The sequence below is a fragment of the Silurus meridionalis genome, chromosome 8 (genome assembly GCF_014805685.1).
Source record: "Silurus meridionalis isolate SWU-2019-XX chromosome 8, ASM1480568v1, whole genome shotgun sequence".
NCBI classification, from domain to species: Eukaryota; Metazoa; Chordata; class Actinopteri; order Siluriformes; family Siluridae; genus Silurus; species Silurus meridionalis.
In genome coordinates, this window is record NC_060891.1 from 252,501 (window position 1) to 280,000 (window position 27,500).

A 27,500-nucleotide genomic window follows, 5' to 3' on the forward strand; every position below is an offset into this window, starting at 1 on the left:
TTCCAAATGTACAAAAGACTTTCTCTTTCTCCCTCTGTCTCTCTCTCTCACACACACACACGCACGCACGCACGCACGCACGCACGCGCACACACGCACGCACACACGCACACACACAGAGCTGCTGAAGTGTAATTTATGGATGGTGTGGAGGTTATGTGTCCTTCAGGAGAAACATTGATGACTTTCCCGTTCAGAGAAAAGAAAGAAACGCAGCTCAGCACTAAAACATCTGGAGACGGGAACACAAGTGAACGGAGCTGGAAATAAAAATCCACAACCTGCTCCATTTCACATGTTTTATATCACATAAGATACACTCATCACATCCAGATTTATTACATCCAGCAGCACTGACCTTCATCATCTTCATCATCTGTAAAACTAATGACTAAATAGTAGAGAGCTACAGAGCAGTAAAGTCCTGTCCTGTTTACTGATATGTGTTCACTCTCATATCTACAAGAAACTCTCTACAGCAGGACACTCCAGATCTTCCACTCTAAACCATGTAAAGCGGATCTTCATGAAGCTGGCTTTGTGCACAAGGGCATTGTCATGCTTTAACAGCTTTGGGTCTCCTGGTTCAAGTGAAGGAAAGGTTTCATGCTCCAAAGGCTTTCAATACAAAACTTTGTGTAAGAGTTGGGGTGAAGAAACTCATATGGCTGGAAAAGGCAGGTGTCCCAATACTTTTAAACCAGACGGTGTGCTGAAAGTGTGCAGATTTTGTAAAGCTGCTTTATGAGCTCATCTACTGTTAAAAGTGCTGAACACAGAACTGAAGTTCATTCAGTTCATTTAAGGCCATAAATCCTGTAAGAACAGAATAATTTATAATCTGTGTTCAATACCTGATCAAACTCTCAGTTTTGTGCAAGAAAAAAGCAGCATCTGTTGGAGTTTGCTGAGCACAAAGCCCAGCTTGTTTTACACACAGGTTTTAGGAACATAAATTAACGATCGCTGATGATTTATGAGCTGCTTCACTTTTGCCCTTTGCCTTTGTGCTGAAATGAATAAAGAGACTGTCTTTTCTCCATCTGCTTCATCATCACTCCTGCTTCACTCTAATCACTGCTGATTAATTATTAAAAACAGCCCATGAGCTCTCACTCTAGTGTGTGTGTGTGTGTGTGTGTGTGTGTGTGTGTGTGTACTGAAGCAGTGCTGTATGAGATATGAACAACTTTTCAGTGGGTCTGTTCTGGTGTACGGCTGCAAACACGCAGCAGATAAAGGAGTTAAATCACTTGTGTGTCTAAGGTTGCCAGATTTCTTTTTTTTTTTTGTAGAAGCATCCAAAAAGAGTGTGTTTTTCAGCACATAGTGTTTTTGTCAGTAGTTATAACTGAATACTAATGTGTGTAATGTGTGTATTAAGTCTTCACTGAGAGATGATCACATTTTGAATACACTGATGGATAAAAAATGTCATCTCCTGAAAGGATAAAAATGTAAGTATACACTACACACACTCTAATCATACACTCTAATCATACACTCCAGTTCTGGGAAGATGTTCCACTAGATTTGGTGGAGATTTTGTGGAGATTTATTCAGTTACAAGTGTGTTAGTAAAATCAAGTAGTAATGTAGGTGAGAAGGTGTGGAGGTCTGGGGTGCATTCAGGATTCACATTCATCACAAAGGGTATAGTTCAATAGGTTTGAAGCTCTATAGCAGGAGATCTTCCACTCCAACCCATGGTAAGTAGATCTACATGGAGCTGGCTTTGTGCACAGGAGCATTGTCATGCTGGATCAGGTTTTGGGTCTCCTAGTTCAAGTGAAGGAAAAATCTCATTCTCCTGCATCCAAAAACGTCCGATACAACTGTGTGTCTCCAACTTTATGGAAGAATCACATCTGGCTGGGAAAGTTGGGTGTCCCAATACTTCTCACTGTAGAGTGTATATGCAATGAAACTCTCTGTTTTTATGTGGACAGAAATAAAGGAAGTAACAGCTTTAATGAAGTGAAACGCTGTGGAGTTCATCACTCAGGAGAATGGAGTGATTACTGCAGTGAAGTTCAGGGAACCAGAATATCCACTCAGGTGCTGCTGAAGATCACGACCTGTCGAAAAACTGTAGGTGTTTAGAGGAGATAAGGATTAAAGATGTGGTGAAACAATCCACATAAAATATTAAGTGGATTCTGAAGATGAAATGTCACCGTGTGCCCTGAAAACCCAATTAAACTGAGAGAGAAGAGAAGCGGGATTAAAGTAAAACATGCCTCGGATGGGAAGAGTGTGATGTTTTATTGATGCTTTCCACTTTACAGCCCGGAGTGATGGAGAATGATGTGAATCCTGATCTCAGAGCCTCCTTTAGTGCAGAATCCATGTTTAAAGCAACAACAGCATCGAATTAGCTTCATTATTCTTTTCTCTCATTAAACCTCGTTGACGTGGTGAATTATAAGCTTAAGACATGCTGAACTTCTTTAACTGTAGTCTACAGTCGAACTACAATAATCATCTCATCATCATCTGATAGAAATGAATGGTCTGGATGTGAAAAAAGAGCAGAGCATTAGCTTAATGAAATATAAGTGCTGTTTATTTTTCAGTTTTCCTCTGTTAGTTTCAGATTTCTCTAAAACAATAAGTTTTATTCTGATCTTTATTCTGTATTTAAGGATGAAAAGAAGAAAAAAAACTGAGTTTGATCAGGACACCAGAGCAGTAGAGATTAAACTTATAACTTGGTGAACAACCGGCGCTACATCACATCAGTTCCTCTCAGAACCTCATTATAACAGAGTTCACAGAAACTTTTACACAAATATTCCCTCTTCAGTGTGAGGCAGAGAACAACATCTACAGCTGATGGATTCAGTGATGAACCTGCATTTCTCTTTTATATCTTGATGTACACAACTAACTAGCTAGCTACATCGCCTCGGTAGGTGAGCGTACTCTCTGCCATCTTGTGACATCACTCCTTGTTAATCTGAAATGAACCCAAACCCGTTTCAGGGCCCAGACGGTTTGGGTTGGGTTCCAGGTAGAAGGTTTCTAATCGAGACCTGAAGACTGTAGGAGTTCTGTGGAGAGAGCAGCACTGCTCTAATTCATTGTGTTGGTGAGGATTAAATGGGAGGATGAGAAGTCTCTCTCTCTCTGTGCTCTGGGGGCCGGGATTTAATTCTCCGTAAATCCACTTCACTCTCATTACACCTGTGACGTCATTACAATGAGATAATAGGCAGCGAGGGAACACAGTGTATTACACTGAGCTCACTCTCATCTCATCTCATCTCATCTCACTAAAAATCCCCACAATGCACTACAAGTACTTAATGTTCATACGATGGAAATTAGCTGGTACACTACCCATAATGCAATGCATAAAGTAAAATCACCCACAGTGGACTGATGATAGTGTATGTGAGACATGTCCTTTTCTTACACTAATGACCAAGAGCATTATGATAATATTCACACACACACACTCACACACACACTCACCAAATCACACACACACGCCACCAAAATCACACACACACGCTCACCAAATCACACACACACTCACCAAATCACACACACACACTCACCAAATCACACACACACACTCACCAAATCACACACTCACACAATCACCCAATTACCCACACATACACACACACTCACAATCACCCACACATACACACACACTCACACAATCACCCACACATACACACACTCACACAATCACCCACACATACACACACACTCACACAATCACCCAAACACTCACCAAATCACACACAATCACCAAATCACACACACACACTTACCAAATCACACACACACACACACACACACACACACACACCAAATCACACACACACACAATCACCAAATCACACACACACACACACACACACAATCACCAAATCACACACACACACAATCACCAAATCACACACACAATCACCAGATCACACACTGAAACAATCACCCGATCACACACTGAAACAATCACCCAATCTCACACACACACACACACACACACACACACACACACACACAACTCCTGTTTAATTAAATGTCCCCTGTTTTGCTAAGCTAATTTGTCTGCATATTAGCTAGCATCAATAATCTCTCTCTCTCCCTCTCTCTCACACTCACAGACACACACACACACACACACACACACACACAGAACAGCCTCAGAGGACTTGACGGAAAATCTAAATTCAACTCTCCATTCACTCTTAATTGGATTTTGTGCATATGTGCATTTGTGTGCATGTGTGTGTATAATTGTGTACATGACATGTTTTTATAATGAGATATTACAGGGCAAATAATATAAATAAAAGATACGGATTAAACCAAACCACACAAACACACCCTCACAAAGATATAGTCACACACACACACACACACACACACACACACACACACACACACACACACACACTCAAAACATCTATCCACACACACACACTCACAAAGATATAGCACACACACACACACACACTCAAAATATCTATCCACACACACACACTCACAAAGATATAGCCACACACACACACACACACACACTCAAAATATATATCCACACACACCCTCACAAAGATATAGCCACACACACACACACACACACACACACACACTCAAAATATCTATCCACACACACACACACTCACAAAGATATAGCCACACACACACACACACACTCAAAATATCTATCACACACACACACAAAGATATAGCCACACACACACACACACTCAAAATATCTATCCACACACACACACACTCACAAAGATATAGCCACACACACACACTCAAAATATCTATCCACACACACACACTCACAAAGATATAGCCACACACACGCACTCACAAAGATCTATCGACACACACACGATTGCACACACACACACGCACCCTCACAAAGATATAGCCACACACCCACACACTCAAAAATATCTATCCACACACACACACACACAGTAATTAGTATCCTGAATGTAAAAGTGCAAATCTTTATAAATACACACATTATTGAAGTCAGCTCACTAAATCATGTTTACAGAAGAGAGATAAATGTTTATTATATAGAATAATGTATAATTGGTGAGTGATGAAGGTTAATCGTTAAAATCTTGTGCTAATCATCATGTGCCTCAGTCAGGAGCAGTAATGTGATTATTCCTCCTCAGTGTGTCGATGAGATCGGGGTGAAGTCCATTAAACTAGTGCATAGATCAATATTAACCTCACTGAGCTCATAAAATGTGTGTGTGTGTGTGTATGCTGGACAGCGTGAGCTTAATCAGTGTCTCTCTGTCACACTTCAAGTATTGAAAGCAGTAAAGTACTACAGGGTTGCCAGATCCAAAAAAAAAACTCCAGCTCACTGTCTCTTTAAAACCCACATGGATACTGAAATCCAAAATCTCATTCCATTCACAAGAACTGAAATCCTTTTTTTCAATTGTCTTTTCATTCTTCTTTTAATATGGCTCTAATGTGATAAAGAAACAGATCTTTATACAGTTTTCATGGCAACTAGATTTTCAAACTTGTCCAATTGGTTAAAAAAAGAAGGTGGACCTGGCAACACTATTCACATTACTGATTGTACCTTTAAACATCCCCATTAATGTTCTTGTACTGGAACTAATTATTATTATTATAATTCTCACTGATGTACTGTAGCTGTACAGAGCAGGAAACAGCCGTATTACTGTAGAGTCACAGTGTGTAACAGAGAAACACAGCACAGTCTCAGATCCTTTCTAATGATGCCACTTTATTTCTTTCACCATGAAACCTGGTCCAAAGATCAAACACACGCCTGTCTTCCTGCCTCAAATTAGCTTCAGTCCAGGGATTAAAGCCGGCTATAAACCAGATCAGACGTGTCACTGTTACAAAAAACCTCACGCAGCAGAGTGGAGAAGGTCCAAAACTCACTAATCCTGAAAATGAGAAAGCTGCTGAGGCACAACGGAGTTCCAACACAAACGACTAATGATCCACTGCTTCCATGCAACGTGGAGCCAGCAGGATTCATTACACACACACACACACACACACACACACACACACACACACACACACACACACACACATCTGAGCTGAGAACACAGACACACACATTTATAACATTACACACCTTTAGAACTTTTAATGAACCCTTTAACGCCACAGTTCTCCCATTACAGCTACAAACTGGAACCTTCTTAAGAAAAACCTGGAACTATAGAGCGATCCCTTGTTCTGAGTGTCGTGTAGGAGCTCAGAGCTGCTGATCTTCAGTGTCATTTCATACAGACGTTTGTGGCTTTTTTGTTTTTATTTAAAAGAACAGTGTGAACACTGAAAAGATTTTTGAGTTGGAATAAATTCTTGCTGTGCATGTTGCTGCTTAATGTTTATTGGGTGTGGCTTATTTCAGGGGCGGAGCTCACAGAAAAATCATTTCAGGTGACTAGAAACATGCACTACAGGGTGATGTCTTACTGACAAATTACTTTCTAAGGTACAGAAATGTATTTTTATGATCAAACTCTTGATGTCACCCAAATGAGGATGGGTTTCACTTTTGAGTCTGATTCCTCTCAAGGTTTCTTCCTCATAACATCTAAGGGAGTTTTTCCTTTCCACAGTCACCACGGCTGCTCATCAGGGATAAACACACACCATTCACCATCACTGGTGATTTCTGTAAAGCTGCTTTGAGACAATGTCTGTTGTGAAAAGCGCAATACAAATAAACTTGACTTGACTATTTGAACATTACAAACTACAGCTTTAAAGTCATGACTATTCTCAAAAAAATAAAAAAAATAGGGAATTAAAATCGTAAACACGTATAAATCATGCAAATGGATGCAGTCGAGAATGCACATTAGGACTCATCACTCAGCTCTGGAGCTCAGGTCCAAAACACCACACACACATTTCTGGCAGGAACAAAGCTTTTTCCATTCATATATTATCTGGAAGACAGCGTTCAGGTCAGGAACCAAGTCGTATCTGCTGAAATATCTGCTGAATGAAAGGTTTGTTTTGTAAGAACTGTCGATGTAAAGTTCTGGGAAGTCCCTCAGCGCTAAGCGGGACAGTTAGCAAAACAAACGCTACAATACAAAACATTGTGTATCTAATATAACCTGTTACTGGAATTCATTTTTTACTATTTAAAAGTATTGGAAGGTTTGTTTGTGTATGTGTGTGTGTGTGTGTGTGTGTGTTTGATAATTAAATCTAGTGCAGCGAGTAGAGGTTTTGATTGAAAAGTGAATCTATTTACTCTGGTGTTGATCTGAGTGCTGTTATCCACATGTTAAAGGTAAAACCTGCAGAAGAAGAAGAACACTGATCGACCTGACGCCCTGAACCCAATTAACTGGAGCACAAAGCAAGAGCTGGAGTCAGCAGTGAGATGCTGGAATTGGCTTTCAGGGTTCAGGAGGGCGTCCGAGGAGCGTGCTAAGCCGAGAGCGTGAAAAAGGAAACAGATCGATGATGATAAACAGGGAGGAGTGAGGAGACGAGCGAGGACAAAGACCTGCTACTAACAAGTGACAAGGTCATAACAGGAAATGAAATGTAGCTGAAGGAGTGAAGGAGAAATCAAAGCTCCAAAAAACCCACAGCATTTGAACTCATTTATCGTTGATTAGCTGATAAAAATGTTTTCTCAGGATCAGGAATAATAATAACACATCCTGTAACTCTAATCTAACAGCTGGGTGAACACACAAATACACAATAACACAAAACTACACAAGTCATGAAAACAGTCCACACAAGAGAAGTGAAAATGAGCTCATAATATTATTAAAGACATTTTGAGCTCTCTCTGTGTGTGTGTGTGTGTGTGTGTGTGTGTGTGTGTGTGTGTGTGTGTGTGTGTAAAAAGTAAAGTGTATAAACTGAAACATGTTACATGTGTGTTATCTCTCAATATATCACCACCACACTGCATTAAACAGAATATAAATCCTGCTGAATCTGGAAAAAAAATAGAACTATACATCATAAAGACAAAAGTATTGGGACACCTGACTTTTCCACTGATATCTGATTTTTCCCTACAAAGAATGTTCACACAGTTGGAGACACAATTGTATCTGACGTCTTTGGATGCAGGAGCATTCGATTTTCCCTTCACTTGGACTAGGAGACCCAAAACCTGTTCCACCATGACGATGCACCTGTGAAGATGAAGTTCAGCTACAGCTCTGAGACACTCGATGTAGAAAAACAAGTCTGCTGTCTATAATTAACTTCACCATAAGAATCTAACTGAAGGAAAGAAATCTCCTAAACACTGCTTTCATGTGTAACGGTGTTCCTCTGGTCCAGTACGCTGAGTGTTTACAGAATCTGGAGGCTTTTAACAGTCATTTAAAAATATCGACACCCGATAAAGCCGGAGCGGAAAGTTATTGAGGTATCGATGTTTTCTGTTCCAGCACTAAGCTGTACTTTATCATAATTATGATTCTGAAGGACATTTTCTCACCACAAGCTGGACTGATTTCTCCTCCTCTTTCCTCTACTCAGCTCAGTGTACAGGGTGGAGATGTCGTGAGAAGGATTTCAGTGATCTTTCGACTTTTATATGGTCTGTTCTTTATTTTTAAATGTCACATGAAAGTCCTTTTATTTACCTTTAAGGGAACGTTATAAACGTTTATTAGTTTTTTCAGCACATATATACAGTGTGTGTGTGTGTGTGTGTGTGTGTGTGTGTGTGTGTGTGTGAGATGTGTTGAGGAGCAGGAATACCGTTAACATCCTGCAGTTCTGCTCTTTGTAGTAATACTAAATAATAGTATGGCTCCATCATACTGTTAAACACCTACAGGTCACAGAGCTCACACACACACACACACACACACACACACACACACACACACACACACAGAGCTGTGTGTTTTTCCCCAGAGTGTGATGCTTATAAGTGAAAAGAGCATAGTGTAATCCTACTGAGAAAATGTAACTGTCATAAAAGAGCATTTGTATGAGTTATAACATCTTTAACACATTTTACACACACACACACACACACACACACACACACACACACACACACACACACACGGGACACGTGAAAATGTAAAGGACAGAGATGAACTAGAGGAAATAAAAGGACAGCAGGCTGAAAATGAAAGTGAAAAGCAGTGCTACAGGAGGGAATTAGACTGTAATTACGAGGCGCTATAACTTTACGCAGGAGTCTGGAGATTTTTTTTGTTTATTTATTTGTTTATTTATTTCAGAGAGAATGATGAAGCGACTGTTTTTTCTGTTTTTCACACGTAAAGTTATGTATATGCGTTTCAGTTTTATTTGTAAAAGTGCCTTTACCAAATAAAAAATGTAAATAATGACTCGCTTTAATATTATTCAGAATGAAAGAGCAAGTGGTGAGGGGGAACCCCCTGAGATGGTATGAGCAAGAAACCGTAAGAGGAACCAGACTCATACATACAGGTCCATCATTGTCTCCATGTTTGTATAAATGTTTATATTTGTAATATATAAATATATTTGTCTTAAATGTCTGATTTAAAGTATACGTGCATAAATGATGTAATAAATGCCAACTGTTCTATCGCTCTGTTCTGTTTTGGGGTCAATTGTACCGCTTCATAAACCAGGAGGAGCTTCTGTATTTCTTTACATTTGAAATGTATAGCAGCAGCAATGATGAGAGTCGGAGCAGAATTTCACCAACTTCTGTTCTTCAACACTGAGGGATCTTACAATCCTCACCATGACAATATCAATATCTACAGACCTTTCAACCCTTATTCCCAAATCTGACCCCTAATCCCTAATCCTAAACCCTAAACCCTAATCCCTAAAACACTGCAGGCTTTAAATCTCATCTGATGTGGAAATTCCTGATGTGGATCCTGGATTTGCAACTGGATCCTGGATTTCCTGACTGGGAGACCTCAGGCAGTCCGGATCGGGAACAGCATCTCCAGCACCACCACACTGAGCACTGGAGCCCCTCAAGGCTGTGTGCTCAGTCCACTGCTGTTCACTCTGCTGACTCACGACTGTGCACCAACGCACAGCTCAAATCATATCATCAAGTTCGCTGATGACACGACCGTGGTGGGTCTAATCAGCAGGAACGATGAGTCAGCATATAGAGAAGAGGTGAAACGGTTAACTGCCTGGTGTGGAGCAAACAACCTGTCTCTGAACGTGGACAAAACGAAAGAGATGGTTGTGGACTTCAGGAGAGCTCAGAGCGACCAATCTCCACTGATTATCGATGGATCCTCTGTGGAGATCGTCAAAACACCAAATTCCTTGGTGTTCATCTGGCGGACAACCTCACCTGGTCACTTAACACCAGCTCCATCACCAAGAAAGCCCAGCAGCGTCTATACTTTCTGAGAAGGCTGAGGAAAGCCCACCTCCCTCCCCATCCTGTCCATGTTCTACAGAGGGACCATTGAGAGCATCCTGAGCAGCTGCATCACTGCCTGGTTTGGGAATTGCACCGTCTCGGATCGCAAGACCCTACAGAGGATAGTGAGGACAGCTGAGAAGATCATCAGTCTCTCTCCCTCTATCATGGACATTTACACCACACTGCATCCGCAAAGCACACAGCATTGTGGACGATCACACACACCCGTCACACGCATACTTCACCCTCCTACCATCAGGAAAACGGTTCCGAAGCATTCGGGCCGTCACAACAAGACTGTGTAACAGTTTCTTCCCACAAGCCATCAGGCTTCTCAACACACAGAACTGAACAGAACTCACACACACTCACACACACTCACTTACACACGCTCACTGTGTGTTACTGTTACTGAACTGAACTGTACAACCTGGACTAAACACATTCATCACTCATCTCGATCCACTCCATCACCATTTATATATTTATTATTATTTATACTATATTCAGTACAATGTTTATATTCAGTACAATGTTTACATGCTGTTTTTGCACCTTTTATACTACAGTATAATGTTTACATGCTGTCTTTGCACCTCCTTGCTGCTGTTTTTGCACTACATTGCTCTTTCTGTTTGTATTTTCTCCTGGGTATAGTTTTACATTCACCTCACACAGTACTGTATATGTAAGTATACAGTAGGTTTACTAGTCGGCGCTATACTTGGTTTTTGTCTTTTGTCTTGTCTTGTGTTGTCTGTCTGCACTCTGTCTGTCTGTACTGTTCTTTTGTTTGCACTGTTTGCACCAGGCTGCACTCGATGCACTTTATGTTGTTTTGTTGTTTTGTGTAGCACCAGGGTTCCGGAGGAACGTTGTTTCGTTTTACTGTGTACTGTGTACCACTGTGTATAGTAAAAATGACAATAAAAGCCACTTGACTTGACTTGACTTGACTTGACTTCAGGTCCTGAAATCAAGCAGATATAAATCTCTCTCTCTCTCTCTCTCTCTCTCTCTCTCAGAAAAATGAAAGGCAGTAATTGTTTATTTGTTTGTGTGTGAATGAGTGTGTGTGTTTATGCTTTAAGCGACTGTATGATTTAAACTCCACACACTCATTAGTGCTCATTAGGAATAAACCAAATGGGAACAACCCACAATTACACTGCACTTTGATCTTCCACTCACTTCCTCTAAAGCAGTCCTATATACACACACACACACACGCACACACACACGCACACACACTCGCACACACACACGCACACACACTCGCACACACACTCACGCACACACACACACTCACGCACACACACACTCACGCACACACTCACGCACACACACACTCACGCACACACACACTCACGCACACACACACTCACGCACACACACAAAATTATAGTAATTACAGTATGTGGTATAGCTGGGGTGTGTGTGTGTGTGTGTGTGTGTGTGTGTTAATCTGTAAAATGTCCCACAGGAGTGTGAGGTATAAAATGTTTTGATATTTCTGACTAATGTTTCTCCTGATCAGAGTTCAGTGAGCTCCAAATAAAAGCTTCTCTGGACTTAAGTCGTCTTTCCCTCAGGGTTCCCTGCTCAGGGCATTTCCTGTCACTTAGGGCATTTCCTGCCCTGTAGCCACACCCCTAAAACCAACACAAGAGCAGAATTAGTGGAAGATGAAACACTCTGAAACACACCCTGACGTGCCCTCGCCCACTTCACGTCTGTGAGACTGCAGGATCATTCACATAAACACACTTGTGTACATTTGTCAAACATTCAAGCACTTACTGTTTAGATCTCAAGTCTGGAGTTCATAACCCAAACCCCTCCCACCACCTCACACCCAAACCCCTCCCACCACACTACTTAATAACCTAAACCCCTCCCGCTACACTACCTCACACCCAAACCCCTCCCACTACACTATCTCATAACCCAAACGCCTCCCACCACCTCCCACCCAAACCCCTCCCGCTACACTACCTCACACCCAAACCCCTCCCACCACACTACTTCAACCCAAACCCTCCCACTACACTACCTCATAACCCAAACCCTCCTGCTACACTACCTCATAAACTAAACCCCTCCCACTACACTACTTCATAACCCAAACGCCTCCGCTACACTACCTCACACACAAACCCCTCCCGCCACACTACCTCACACCCAAACCCTCCCACCACTACCTCATAACCCAAACGCCTCCCACCACACTACCTCATAACCCAAATGCCTCCCACCACACTACCTCATAACCCAAACCCCTCCCACCACACTACATCACACCCAAACCCCTCCCACCACACTACTTCATAACCCAAACCCTCCCACCACCTCACACCCAAACCCTCCCAAAACACTACTTCATAACCCAAACCCTCCACACTACCTCACACACAAACCCCTCCCGCTACACTACCTCACACCCAAACCCCTCCCACCACACTACCTCATAACCCAAACGCCTCCCACCACACTACCTCATAACCCAAACGCCTCCCACCACACTACCTCATAACCCAAACCCTCCCATCACACTACTTCATAACCCAAACCCTCCCACTACACTACCTCACATCCAAACCCTCCCACCACACTACTTCATAACCCAAACCCCTCCCACCACACTACTTCATAACCCAAACCCCTCCCACTACACTACCTCATAACCCAAACCCTCCTGCTACACTACCTCATAAACTAAACCCCTCCCACTACACTACTTCATAACCCAAACCCCTCCCGCTACACTACCTCACACACAAACCCCTCCCGCTACACTACCTCACACCCAAACCCTCCCACCACACTACCTCATAACCCAAACGCCTCCCACCACACTACCTCATAACCCAAACGCCTCCACCACACTGCCTCATAACCCAAACCCTCCCACCACACTACATCACACCCAAACCCTCCCACCACACTACTTCATAACCCAAACCCTCCCACCACCTCACACCCAAACCCCTCCCACCACACTACTTCATAACCCAAACCCCTCCCGCCACACTACCTCACACAAACCCCTCCGCTACACTACTCACACCCAAACCCCTCCCACCACACTACCTCATAACCCAAACGCCCCACCACACTACCTCATAACCCAAACCCTCCCACCACACTGCTTCATAACCCAAACCCTCCCACTACACTACCTCACATCCAAACCCCTCCCACCACACTACTTCAACCCAAACCCCTCCCACTACACTACCTCATAACCCAAACCCTCCCACTACACTACCTCATAACCCAAACCCTCCCACTACACTACCTCATAACCCAAACCCTCCCACCACACTACTTCAACCCAAAACCCTCCCACTACACTACCTCACATCCAAACCCTCCCACCACACTACTTCATAACCCAAACCCTCCCACCACACTACTTCATAACCCAAACCCTCCTGCTACACTACCTCATAAACTAAACCCCTCCCACTACACTACATCATAACCCAAACCCCTCCCACCACACTACGTCATAACTCAAACCCCTCCCACCACACTACCTCACACCCAAACCCCTCCCACCACACTACCTCAGAACAGATGTAATATTTCAGTAATAATCTTTCACACTGTAAAACAGTAAAATGTGATTTGGGACACAACCAGCGTTCGTGTAGTAGGAGTGAATGAAGAATAGAGGCCACAGCGCGCCCCCTGGCGCCTAACTGTAAAACTGACCGTTTACCTAGTGAGCAACACAACACAAAAAGACTCTCTCTCACTCTTTCTCTTCTTCTCTCCCTCTTTCTCGGTCTCTATAAACAGATGATTCGGAGTAAATGTCTAAACCAACAAGCAAAATAGTCTTTTATCACCTGGTTGTATCCCAAACGGATCACTATTCACTACGTAGGTGTACTGCAGTGAGCATGTGGGATTCAGCTGCACACTCACGTGTGAAATCTTCACCTTGTGTGGTGCAGAGGTTTGGTGTTTGGGTCTGAGACCTTCAGCTGCTCGAATTTATTTCGATTTTGACAGTTTTGAGTTAAGAGCTCAAAGACATAATCAATTACAATAATTAAATCATCAATTACACCACTAATTATAACTAAACAACCATTTATAATAATCAATAATAATAATCGATGATAATAATCAGTTAATGACGCTGTGCTGCACTCACCTGCAGAGGCAGGTCTGGCAGGTGGATTTTAAAAACTTTTGAGCCACACAGAATGCGATCGGGTTTGAGGAGTAAATCATCTCTCCGGCCTGAATTTCATCCCGAGCCCGTAATCCGTTTCCTTTCCCCGGGCTGAGAAACCGCTCCATTTTACCCCACACGCCACTCCTCACTGACACGGGGGCCGCCATGTTCTCACTCCAACACCTTACCAAAACTCCTCTTTTATTAACATAGGGCACTAGATAGGGTACACAGAGCTGTACTCTATACAGTATATCATTACTTGATGTAGTTCACTAGTGTAGTGAGTGAAGATCGATTTGTACTTTAACCTCCACATGTAAACTTTTTGAGGCGCTCAACAATGAGCTCGATTTACGCATAAAGCACATACAGTGGGTTAAAACTTATTAAAAGTATATTTAATTTTTTGTTTATATATTTTTTCTTATTAATTCTTAAATGTTTATTTATTGCCCCACCACTTATTATTGCACTGCCCATTGTTGATTATAATAATAGTAATAATAGTAATAGTAATAGTAATAATAATAATAATAATAATAATAATAATAATAATAGTAATAATAATCATTATTAATATTATTATTATTATTATTATTATTTTACATGGCGCCTTTAAAAGTTGCATCTCAAAGCGCTTTCAAAGTATAAAACTAAAAAAAAAAAAATTTACAATAAATACAGATACATCATAAAATAAAAATAAATCAGCTGAAAGTTTTCCTGAAAAATTGCGTTTTAAGAGCAATTTTAGATTCAGCATGTCTAATCTCAATGGGTGAATTTGATACAAATAAGCGTAATAAAAGGTTGTTACAGTGTTATTATAATTATATGTGTGTGTGTGTGTGTGTGTGTGTGTGTGTGTGTGTGTTAGGATTCGGAATAGACTTTTTTGCCATTGTATACGTATTTGTGTAAAACGGCAGTATGCGCATTTCTCTTGATGATTTGATGACATTAATGGCAGCACAACTGTGTGTCGCATGATGATGACGCACTGGATGTGCGCCTTGTTATGAAAACCTTTTGGGGATATTCCACCTGTATTCCGACACGCCCCGCATTCTACCCTACGATTGGTTTATAGTCGCGCGACGCCTCAGACTGTGGCTGTGTCCCAAATATCACACTCAATAATACTCTCAGAATCAGAATCAGGTTTATTGGCACACACACACACACACACACACACGGAATTTAGTTCCATCTGTTGGTGTCTCTCTAAAGTACAGACATGAATAAATTCTACATTTTGTTTGGACTACACGAGACTACAGACAATATGAGTATGAAATAGAACACAATATTCAGAGTGAATTACAGATCAGTGATGTACATGAAGTGTGAAAGTGCATGATGGTGAATAACAGAATTGTGCTGCACACTGATAAAGATTCACTTTAGAACACTATACAGCAGTAACAGTGTGGAACATATGGGGATGAAGTGATGAGACGGTTCTGATGTTCTGCAGCACTTATAGATATGAAGCAGGGTTAGGGGTTAGGGGTTAGGGGTTAGGGGTTGATTATGAATATGATTATGGTGAGATTATGGTAATTAGTCTGATCGTCTGAGGAAAGAAACTGTTCCTGTGTCTGGCAGTTTTGCTGAAGAGAGTTCTGTAGGACCTCCAGAAGGGAGGAGCTGAAAGATGTTCAGGGTGTGGAGGGTCAGTAGTGATTTTTCCTGTCCAGTTTCTGGTACTTGTATGGTTCAGGTCCTGGAAAATGGGCAGAGGAGCACCAATGATTTTTCTGCTGTTTTCACTCTTTGCTGCATCTGTTTCTGTCCTGTTTTGTTGCTGCTCCAAACCAGCTGCTGGTTGATGAGCACAGGACTGATTCAATGACTGCAGTGTAGAACTGCATCAACATCTCCTGTGGAAAACCAGACTTCCTTAATTGGCACAGAAATACATCCTCTGCTAGGGAAATGGCAGTGCCCAGAAACTTGAAGGTCTCCATCCACAGATGACACAGAGCTGCTGGATATTGTGAGGGCATTGGGAAGAGGACACATCCCTGAGGAGCGCCAGTGCTGACAGTCTGAATACTGGAGGTAACCCCTCCCAGTCTCACCTGTTGTTTCCTGCCTGTCAGATGGCAGGGGGTATAATGAGCTTTAGGAGTTTGTAGTGGAGAATTTCCAGAATGATTGTATTAAAAGGTGAACTGAAGGCAACAAACAGAATCTGGACACGTCACTGGGCAGTCAAAGTGTTGCAGAATGTAGTGCAGCCACATATTGACTGCGTCATCTATCGATCTGTTTTCTCAGTAGGCAAACTGTAGAGGATCCAGCAGCTGTTCTGTAACATTCTTTAGGTGGACCAATACCAGCTGCTGAAAGATCTCCATGACGACAGATGTCAGAGTGACAGTTGTTTTTCTTGTCTTCTGTCTCTGGAAGAGCTGATTTACAACCTCTTCACAAATCCTGAGCACAACTTGAGTGCTGGGAGAAGATAAAGGGTTTTCCCGGAGGTGTGATGGGGCAGTCAGTGGGCTGGGGGTGAATAAGAGGTGGGAAGATTTTGTTCTTAAACTTGCAGTAAAAGATGTTGAGGTCATCAGATAATAGTACCTGTGAGATTATTCTCAGATTATTGTCTGAAATAAATGAGATTAGTTTGTACACATGAATGTACATGTTTATATGTGTGATATATTGTGTACAGTGAGCTGTATATAAACACTGAATGAGCGGTGGACCTGTGTGCCTGAACCACAGCATATTCACTACACTGTGCACAAATTTGTCCGGCTGAGAAATTAGCATCGAACAATAGCAAAACAGTCGCATGAAATAAAATTATAAATCATTAACATTGTGCTTATAACTGATATAAAGTTTAATACACAGGACAATCTCACTGGTTTTTTCGCAGGACAGAGAAACTCGTATTGGAACGCGACCCACGGAGCCGCTCCTCGGGCAGAACCAATCACAGCGCAACGGGGCGTGGTCTTCCGGAATACGGGTGGGGAGAAGTTCGCGTCGCTCTGCACGCGTGCGTTCAATGTCACATTACAAAGTGTTTGAGTCTGAACGGAGATGAAGCGATTTCCTCCCACCGCCGTGTGTCCCGTCTCAGCGGTGTAAACACACACACACACCACACACTCCACAGGTCAGGACCACTTCATCATCATCATCATCATTATTATTACTGTTAAAGTTACACGTGTTTTATTTTAGCGCAGTTAGCTGGCAGGCTAATGTAGCCACACTGCTAATAAAATAACGGAAACATCAGAGAGCTTCAGGTGCATCAATAAATAAACTTATAATCCACTGTTAATGAATTAAACTCATTATATCATCTATTAACTGCACTATTGTCAGGTGAACACATTATTATTATTATTATTATTATTATTATTATTATTATTGTTGTTTGTTTCATATTTAACACAGCACAAATTTCACACACACACACACACACACACACTCTCTCTCTCGCTGCACTGAGCACAACACCCGGCGTGTGTGTGTGTGTGTGTGTGTGTGTGTGTGTTTTAATTAATTAGATGAATTAACACATTAGTTGAAACTCTGTTGTTTTGTTGAAGAAACCACGCTGAATGTACCCCCCTGCCCCCCTCTCCCACCCCCCTGCCCCCCTGCCCCCAGGTGCAGATCTCCAGCATGGCTCTGTGTTGTCGGAGCAAGGTTATGGTGCAGGTTCTGGAGCGGGTGGTGTTAGCTCCGCCCCCCATGTCCAGTCAGTGTGTGTGGCGTTCTTTCTCCTCTTCTACACGTGTGTTCTCTGAGTGGACGCGGTCCTCGGTGGGTGGATTGAGGGTGGAGCAGACGTCTCGCTCCTCAGGGAGAACATGCAGGAACCTCTCTGCTACCGCCACCAACTTCCTGAACCAGCTCCGCCCCCTGAGCCGCTACGACCCGCTGGACCTGGGGGAGGTGGAGGAGAACACGCGCAAGGCCCTCACCTGCAAACACCTGCGACGCTTCATCATCGACCCCGAGCTCGCTCGCATCGTCACCGAGCACCTCGCCCCCGACATCGACGAGGGCAAGGCCACCATCTTCGAGTGTAACCCAGGTGTGTGTGTGTGTGTGTGTGTGTGTGTTACCGATCAGAAATTTTGAAGCAGTTCACAATTTTGTGTGTCATGTGTTGATGTAATAGAGATTAGCCATGAAGACATTTGTGTGTGTGTGTGTGTGTGTGTGTGTGTGTGTGTGTGTGTGTGTGTGTGTGTGTGTGTTTGTGTGTTTAGGACCAGGTGTGTTAACTCGCTCTCTGCTGAATTGTGGAGCTCACAGAGTGGTGGCGCTAGAGAGTGATAAATCCTTCCTCCCTGAGCTGCAGGTAAACATCACACATTCCATAATTGCTGAATTCATGCCCCGCCCCTTGTTGTTACCGCACCCCTTATTGCTCCACCCATTGTTTAGGCTCCTCCCCTCAGAGTAGAGAAACAGGAGAGAAAGAAACGTGTTAAAAGGTTGATGTGGTTTTGCTATAACGCTGTGTGTGTGTGTGTGTGTGTGTCAGGAGTTGGAGCTGAAGCTGGATGGACAGTTGCAGGTGGTCCACTGTGATTTTTTTAAGCTGGACCCGATCGGTCAGGGCAGCATGAAGCCTCCAGCCATGTTCTCTGAAAAACTCTTCACCCATCTGGGGATCTCTGAGGTGCCGTGGACAGCAGGTGTGTGTGTGTGTGTGTGTGTGTGTGTGTGTCTGTGTGTAACTACTATAACTAACATGTTAATACAGTAATTAGAATGTGATCAAAGTGGCAGAGCCGTTGCCATAGAAACTGGTGTATAGAAGGTCACATCCTGCAGTTTCTCATCTCCAAATAATAGAAGCTGAAGAACCTCCTGAACTTCACACTCGTCTCCTCACAGTCACTTTACAGGCCAGCAGGAGCTTTAGTGCTTTTTACATCGACTCTAAACACTAACACAATATCACACACACACACTCACACATGCTTACACACACACACACACGCACACACACACATGCTCACACACACGCTCACACACGCACACACACACATGCTCACACACACGCTCACACACACACACTCTCATACAAACACACACACTCACTTGTGATTTGTTAAAATATTTAGCATTTTAGACATAGGACTGAAGGTGTTAAAGCAGTGGTGTGTGTGTGTGTGTGTGTGTGTGTGTGTGTGTGTTTAGATGTGCCGGTGAAGGTGGTGGGGATTTTCTCTCAGAGGAACGAGAGGAACATGCTGTGGAAGCTCATCTATGCTCTGTACGAGCGTCTGTCTGTGTTCCGCTACGGCCGAGTGGAACTCATCATGTTTATCAGTGAGAGAGAGTACACCGTGAGTCTCTCTGTCTGTCTGTCTGTCTGTCTGTTTGTCTGTCTGTTTGTCTGTCTGTCTCTCTTTCTGTCTCTCTGTCTGTCTGTCTGTCTCTCTCTCTGTCTGTCTGTCTGTCTCTCTCTCTGTCTCTGTTTGTCTGTCTCTTTCTCCCCTCTCTCCCCCTCTCTCTCTCTCTCTCTCTCTCTCTCTCTCTCTCTCTCTCTCTCTGTCTCTCTGTTTGTCTAAGCTGATTGTCCTTCTGTCTATCTTTGTTTTATCGTTTTCCTGGATTCTGTCTTTATATTAACTCAGCTGTTCATCAATGTAAATCATCAGAATAATGTGTGTGTGTGTGTGTGTGTGTGTGTGTGTGTGTGTGTGTGTGTGTGTGTGTGTGAGACAGAAGCTGGCAGCGAGACCTGGAGATTACAGGAACTATCAGGCTCTAAGTGCTCTGTGGCAGATGGCATGTGATATCGAGCTTCTTCACCAGGTCTGTTTATTTACACTATAGTTCCTCTTACAGTTCCCCGTATGGTTCCTCATAAAGTTCCCTTTACAGTTCCCTGTTTAGTTCCTCTCTGTTCAGATCTGAACTCTGTAATGAAGATGTATTTCCTCTGAACCCAAACTGACTTTAGTAACCCAGGAACTCTACCCATTTCCATATCGTGTGTGTGTGTGTGTGTGTGTGTGTGTGTGTGTGTGTGTTTTGTTTTAAGGAGCCATGGTCGTCTTTTGTTACGGCGTCTAAGCACGGAGGTCCATCGATCCCCAGGAGCACGGTGAGGAGGATCTCCTCACACCACACACGATTTATCTGAGTTAATGAAAGTGTGTTAATGAACGGTGTGTGTGTGTGTGTGTGTGTGTGTGTGTGTGTGTGTGTGTGTGTGTGTGTGTGTGTGTTTTCAGCATGTACCTAATGATCACCTGTGCTTGTTGAGGATCACACCTCGTGAAGATTTCTTCTCCTCCTCCATCACTCCCTTTAACAGCAGCACACTGGTGATGATGGTCAAACAGTGTCTCACTAAACGTCGCTGCAGACTCATCGACAAGCTCAAGTGCGTGACCACACACACGTACACACACACACGTGCACACACACACACACACACACACACACACACACGTACACACACACGTACACACACACACGTGCACACACACAAGCACACACAGACACATACACACACACACACATACACACATACACACACACACGTGCACACACACACACATATACACGTATACACACGTGCACACACACACACACCACACACACACGTACACACACACACGTGCACACACACACACACACACACACACACGTACACACACACACACACACACACACACACACACACATACACACACACACACACACACACACACACACACACACACACATACACATACACACGTATACACACGTATACACACACACAACACACACACACACGTGCACACACACAAGCACACACACACACACACACACTCACACGTACACACACGTGCACACACACACACACACACACACATATACACGTATACACACGTATACGAACACACACACACACGTATACACACACACACACGTATACACATACACACACACGAACACCCACACACACGTATACACACACACAAGCACACACACACACACACACACACGTATACACACACGTACACACACACACACACACACACACACACACACACACACACACACACACACACACACACACACAGCAGGTTTACTGTAGAGATGTGAGTGATGTTACTGATGATGTGATTTGTTTGGGTGCAGTTCCTGGAGCGCGGGCAGCGGCACACACGTCCTGATGCAGATGGGACTGTTTGAGGACGTGATGACGGGACAGATTTCCCCGAGCGAATATAAAATCCTGTTCGAGCTGATGGAGAAATCAGAGGAGTTCACACACAGCTGGCTTTACGATGAGATCCTGGAAAACACCAAAAACACAGGCTGTGGATAACAAACACACACACACACACACACACACACACACACACACACACACACACAGGTAAAACAATATAAAGATTTTATGGTGTAATGTTACTTTACCATGGGCGTATTTATTTACCTTGTGAGTAATTATAATATAATCATGAAGCAATAATAATAAAAATATCAATTATAATTGAGTTTTAAAGCATCAATTATGTTTAATCTCATTTTTACAGAGTAAAGCAGCACTGAATTGTTGTATGTGTACATTATTGTGAAAGCCTTCAGTAAATACAGAGGTCTTTAGCTTTATCACATTACTTCAGGGGCTACAAGGCTAACAGCTAATGGAGATCTGAAAATGTTTTTGCTATTTTCCATTATGAATGTTTATGTAAATTATGTGGATATGAACTTCTAATAAAATTAAAATAAAGAGTTGTTTTGTGTTTGAACTTTTTTAGAGTAAAAGCAAAAAATTAAATATAATCTAGGGTTAGGATTAATATTATGGAGCGTTATGAGGTTTTTATTTTAAATTCTGCTCCTGAGTAACATATGCAGTAGTATGGAGTGTTTTTTTTTCATCATAATAAGTTACAGATGCAGTTTATTAATGAGTTTTTATTGATTTATTTGTAACTCGAAATGTAGAAAAATACATTATTTATTAATATATTTTGTTTGTGTGTAGTTGCGGATTGTGTCCACAAGATGGTATCAGTTCACACAATGTTTCACCACAACGAGTCGTTATTTCACAACTAATAGCAAACGTATCAAATAAACACGAACAATTTATCAATGTGTAAAAATAAATCTATAAATCTGAGATAAAAGACTGAATATATACAAATTAATATATATAATATATTTATATGTTTCCTTCAATGGCTCGTTGTACTAGTCACTGATCTTTGGATAAATCAGACACCGCTGCTTCATCCGGGATTTGAGAGCTAATTTAGCTAATTTAGACTACGCCAGATAGTATAAAGCTAACAAACTACTATGAATAAAAAAGTCCCTAAAATATAGTATAATTCTCCATAATAAAATATTAAACACGACATGGTTACAGCCGTTTGAGCTTTAGCTAATGTAGCCAAGGTTGTCTAATGTTAGCTCGTCTGTACAGCGGGTGCTCATGGGAGATGTAGTTTGTTTGTACACAGATTTATCCGCTAGAATTAACGAATAAAATCTGCAGTGTTGAATTCTAGACGGAAAATGACACAAATCGAAAGAAAATATATATACTGTATAATTGATTCGTATTTGCTTTCAGAGAATCGAAATTTAAATATACTACACTCAGTTATTTTTTAAAGATCTTCTGAAATGGCTGTACATTTGATTTCCGGGTGTTGCCGTGACGTCGCGCTTGGTGAAAGTTCCCGGATGGATGTGCGGAAGTGCAGCGCTGCAGCAGAAAGAAACTGTGAGCGGTTTAAATGAGAGACTTTAAAGCAGAGTGCGGGAATAAACTCACCTGCAGCGAACACACCTGTGAGTATTATTATTTATTATCCTTTCCTTTATTTCAGTTCATACAAGATAAACGGAGATCAGTTCATAAATATGTACACCGGGGTAAAGAGAAGGAAATGTACCTGTAAAGGTGTTCATGTGTCGAGTTTATATCACAGTCAGTTACAGGATGAACATACAGAATAATAAATATTTACAATCATGCTGCAGGACAGCTCTGTTTTTATAATGAGGATTATGTATATAATGCATTATAACGCCTGAATGTATGAACGTATGAATGTAGTATATAGTATTATGTGTAAGTGCTGAAGCATGTGTAATAAGGTGGTTGTGATCACACATCTGGACTCACACCTGGACTTACACCTGGACTCACACCTGGACTCACACCTGGACTTACACCTGGACTTACACCTGGACTCACACCTGGACCTGGACACATAAGGAGGATTTAATTCTTTACACTTAAGAGTAAAAGATCATAATCTCCACCTCCAGAGACACTTCTCTCCTGGCTTTGTTTACATCACATCTGTTTTCTTTTCTGAGCAAAACCGTTTTTTGAAGTGTGACAGAATAATAATATAATAATATACAATACCAAAGAATAAACTGTGATGTGTGAAGGACGTAAAAGGACAGGAGAATCAAGGTCAAAGTTCATTTCACTGCAACCAATCAGAGAGGGAGCAAGGTATGATGATGATGATGATGAAGATGCAGAGAGAACTCTTCAGTGAAGCAGTGTGTGTGTGTGTGTGTGTGTGTGAGAGAGAGAGAGACTATTTAAGCTCTTCAGCACTTCTAGTTCTTCTAGTTACTCGAGTTTATCTAATGTTTCTGTCTTTCTGTTACACGAGTCTGTACATGTGAGAGACAATGATCAGGTGTCAGATAGATATCTCTGTCTCACTGTCTTACTCCGTCTCCCTCTGTCTCAGTCCGTCTCGCTCTCTCTCTCTCTCTTAGCGTATTGAAGACTTACTTACTTCTACGCTGTTGCCGTGTCAGCAGTAATGCTGTATTAATGATTAATGAGTTGTGTCCTTCACTTCCTGTTCAGACAGTTAAAGAATCACAACTTCATCATCTGAGTTCAGACCTTCTCAGAGTGCTTAACGTTCTTAACGTTCACAGCATGAAAGCAACGACTTCTGCAGGAAGAGAAGCTGCGGAGAAAAAGTGCCAAACACACTCAGAGTATCGCCTAGAACAGGAACAAACCCTGGGGGCGGAGCTACACTTCTGTATTATATAAACAGGAAAACCACAATCAGGGAAATGTTTAGGATAAACCCTCAATAATCCTGATCTTCTTTCCACACTGCTGAGAAGATCTGTAACATTACTAATTCTGAGTATCGTGTTATTAAGGTAGTAATTCTGTGTCATAAGTGTGTCATAAGTGTTCTTTTTGTACATCCCATTTCACATTTACTTCCATTTACTGTTATAATGAGCTTCACTCTTCTGGGAAGATGTTCCATTAGATTTCTGCAAATTCATGCAAATACGAGGGTGTTAGTAAAGTCAGGTAGTGATGTAGGTGAGAAGTTGAGGCGGTCTGGGGTGCAGTCAGTGTTCACATCCATCCCAAAGGTGTTTAATAAGTTCTATAGAGGGAGATCTTCCATTCACCCCATGGAAAGCAGATCTTCATTGTCATTCTGGAACAGATTTGGATCTCCTACTGCAAGTGAAAGCAATATTTTATGTTGCCGCATCCAAGGACATCCGATACAATTGTGTGTCTCCAAGTTTGTGTAACAGTTTGGGGAAAATTTTTCATTCAATGTATTAGTTAATTAATTTGTTTACATTGAAAAAAAATATGTATTTATGTACTTTTCCTCTATAAAAAGGTCATCCCAGGTGTGTGTGTGTGTGTGTGTGTGTGTGTGTGTGTGTGTGTGTGTGTGTGTGCGTGTATGTAATTTACACAGTGATGTTGCGTAAGCTCATGGTGGTGTGTGTTATTGTCTCTGTCTCAGAGGAGCAGTTACTCATCAGTGTTTATTATAAGATGAAAAAACACCCATCATAATTCTGTAGGGCGGAGTCAAGACTCCTGATTGGCTGTGGTGTTTTGGGCGGGGCCAGGTTTACACTTTGTTGATTTCTAAACAGAAGTTGTCGCATTTTTCTGTAGGTGTGAAATATTTAGAGATGTTTTTGCATTTAGTATTTAATTAAACAGAACTTGCAGAGACTCAGGCTGTGTGTGTGTGTGTGTGTGTGTGTGTGTGTGTGTGTGTGTGTGTGTGTTTTCTTCAGGTGCTCTGTGTCTGTGAATGCGTGTATGTGTGTTACTCATGAATGAGGGACGGTGGTTGAGTGACTCGGACCTTCAAAACGATGCTGGTTCCACCAGAGTTCCAGACCGGAATTGGAACCAGAACTCGATCCAAATGCTGGAGGAGGAGGAGGAGGTGCAAAGAGGACATGCCCACCTTCATCACAACATCCATCATGACCTCACCAACAACAATGGAACAGGAGGGGATGAAGAGGACGATGAAGGAGAAGATAGAGGTTTCAAGCTGGAGGAGGAGGACATGGAAATGGATAGTACCAGTTCTCCTGAATTGATACGTGATTCATCCTCACTGAGCTGCAGTCCCTCAGGTACACACACACACACACACACACACACACACACACACACACACACACACACCCATATGCACAGGTGTGCAATCTGTTCCACTAATGATGCAACATACAACATTACTGTAGAATTCATGTCAGGACCTCAGGATAACGAACCTTCTCATAGATTTACTGCAACCACCCTGAGAATAATCACATCATTGCACTTCACTGCACTTCACTGCACTTCACTGCACTTCACTGCCTGACTGAGTCTTTTTACTGCTCCTTTTATTCAAACATACGATCCGGAGGACCCACAAAATACCACCATGTAATAACAAATTTATTAGTAAAATTACTAAAATATCAGCTCCATAAAACTATTACAATATTAATATAATTATAGTTATTATAAATTATATATTTAATTCTATTAATAAGTAATGTCATGTTGAGTTTTTTCACTACACTGCTTTTAGAAGCTCCAGTTCTTTATACTGTAAATCTATAAACTGAATGTTAAAGTGCATTAAAGCCTTGTTTGTGCCATGCATGCTGTATCCATGGCATGTGTGTGTGTGTGTGTGTGTGTGTGTGTGTGTGTGTGTGTACAGTATGTGAAGGTCCTCTGAGTCCTGAGGAAGTCCCAGATGGTCTTTTTTCTCCTCGTGATCTTAGTCGTTGCATCTCCGAATCTCTGCGTGTGTTAGAGGAGAGAGGAGATGATGCTGCACTGCCACACCGCCTACATCAGGTCTCCATTTAGAAACACCACCTCCATCTACACCTCTTCTTTTTATATCTTCTCCATCCACAGCTCCTCCTCCAAACATTCCTCCTTCTCTATATAAACCTCATCCTTCATATACACCTCCTCCTCCAAATATACCTTCTCCTTTCACACCTTCTCCAAATACATTTCCTTCTCCATCCACACCTCTCCCTCCAAATACATTTCCTTCTCCATCCACACCTCTCCCTCCAAATACATTTCCTTCTCCATCTTCACCTCCTCCTCCAAATACACCTCCTTCTCCATCCAAACCTCTCCCTCCAATACACCTCTTTCTTCATCTATCCCTCTGTTGATATACACCTCTTTCTCTGATTTGTGGTCTTTGCTGTTGTATAAATCATGTGTTCAGACAGTAAATCTGATGAAATGGTATAATGTGTGATTACAGATTGCTGAATGTCTGCTGCAGGAGGAGGACTGTATCCTGTACACATGTACATTATTACCATATCAGTACTTCTGTTTTTCCTGAAGTGTTAATGAATGAAATTCTTATCCTTATGGCAGGACTTTCTTGAAATATATTTGAGTTAAAATAGTAATTAGAATGCTAATTGAGTGATGTAATCACATTTACATGTTCCTGTAATTATAGTCTTCTTTCTGTAATGAAGCAGTCGCCTGCTCACTAATGGATAAATGCTGGTGGTAATAATTACATAACGTTTAGTACACTGAAATATAGTCACTGTACACCTTTATCAGGAGCACCTCATTCATGCAGTTCTGCAGTAACCCACGTG

General features: G+C 42.1%; 3 protein-coding genes and 1 long non-coding RNA gene across 5 annotated transcripts in view; 3 read left to right on the forward strand and 1 right to left on the reverse strand.

The window, feature by feature from the left end:
- The window catches only part of smyd3 (SET and MYND domain containing 3), a 42,291-nt gene extending 27,516 nt beyond the window's left edge, over positions 1 to 14,775 (reverse strand). The window contains exon 1 of the mRNA XM_046855119.1: positions 14,556 to 14,775. Within this exon, the coding sequence (XP_046711075.1) occupies positions 14,556 to 14,746 (191 nt within the window). The 5' untranslated portion in view covers positions 14,747 to 14,775. The remainder of the gene's footprint in view (positions 1 to 14,555) is intronic.
- A 2,791-nt stretch (positions 14,776 to 17,566) lies between these two features.
- tfb2m (transcription factor B2, mitochondrial) lies at positions 17,567 to 22,316 on the forward strand. 2 transcript variants are annotated; one of them, XM_046856158.1, is made up of 9 exons: positions 17,567 to 17,718; positions 18,222 to 18,651; positions 18,830 to 18,921; positions 19,108 to 19,261; positions 19,770 to 19,918; positions 20,301 to 20,390; positions 20,620 to 20,682; positions 20,813 to 20,964; positions 21,711 to 22,316. In XM_046856158.1, the coding sequence occupies exons 2-9, from the start codon at positions 18,237 to 18,239 to the stop codon at positions 21,898 to 21,900; spliced, it is 1,305 nt and encodes a 434-aa protein (XP_046712114.1). In that variant the 5' UTR covers positions 17,567 to 17,718; positions 18,222 to 18,236; the 3' UTR covers positions 21,901 to 22,316. The 2 variants fall into 2 exon arrangements, with proteins under 2 accessions (XP_046712114.1, XP_046712115.1); XM_046856159.1 differs by lacking the exon at positions 17,567 to 17,718 and adding an exon at positions 17,768 to 17,933.
- A 942-nt stretch (positions 22,317 to 23,258) lies between these two features.
- The window catches only part of cnsta (consortin, connexin sorting protein a), a 13,839-nt gene continuing 9,597 nt past the window's right edge, over positions 23,259 to 27,500 (forward strand). Inside the window, exons 1-4 of the mRNA XM_046856157.1 lie at positions 23,259 to 23,384; positions 25,644 to 25,994; positions 26,576 to 26,715; positions 27,146 to 27,176. Coding sequence (XP_046712113.1) covers positions 25,661 to 25,994; positions 26,576 to 26,715; positions 27,146 to 27,176 — 505 coding nt within the window. The 5' untranslated portion in view covers positions 23,259 to 23,384; positions 25,644 to 25,660. The remainder of the gene's footprint in view (positions 23,385 to 25,643; positions 25,995 to 26,575; positions 26,716 to 27,145; positions 27,177 to 27,500) is intronic.
- LOC124390302 overlaps positions 25,242 to 27,500 on the forward strand; it is a 19,743-nt gene continuing 17,484 nt past the window's right edge. Inside the window, exon 1 of the long non-coding RNA XR_006926715.1 lies at positions 25,242 to 25,295. This is a non-coding gene — a long non-coding RNA (uncharacterized LOC124390302). The remainder of the gene's footprint in view (positions 25,296 to 27,500) is intronic.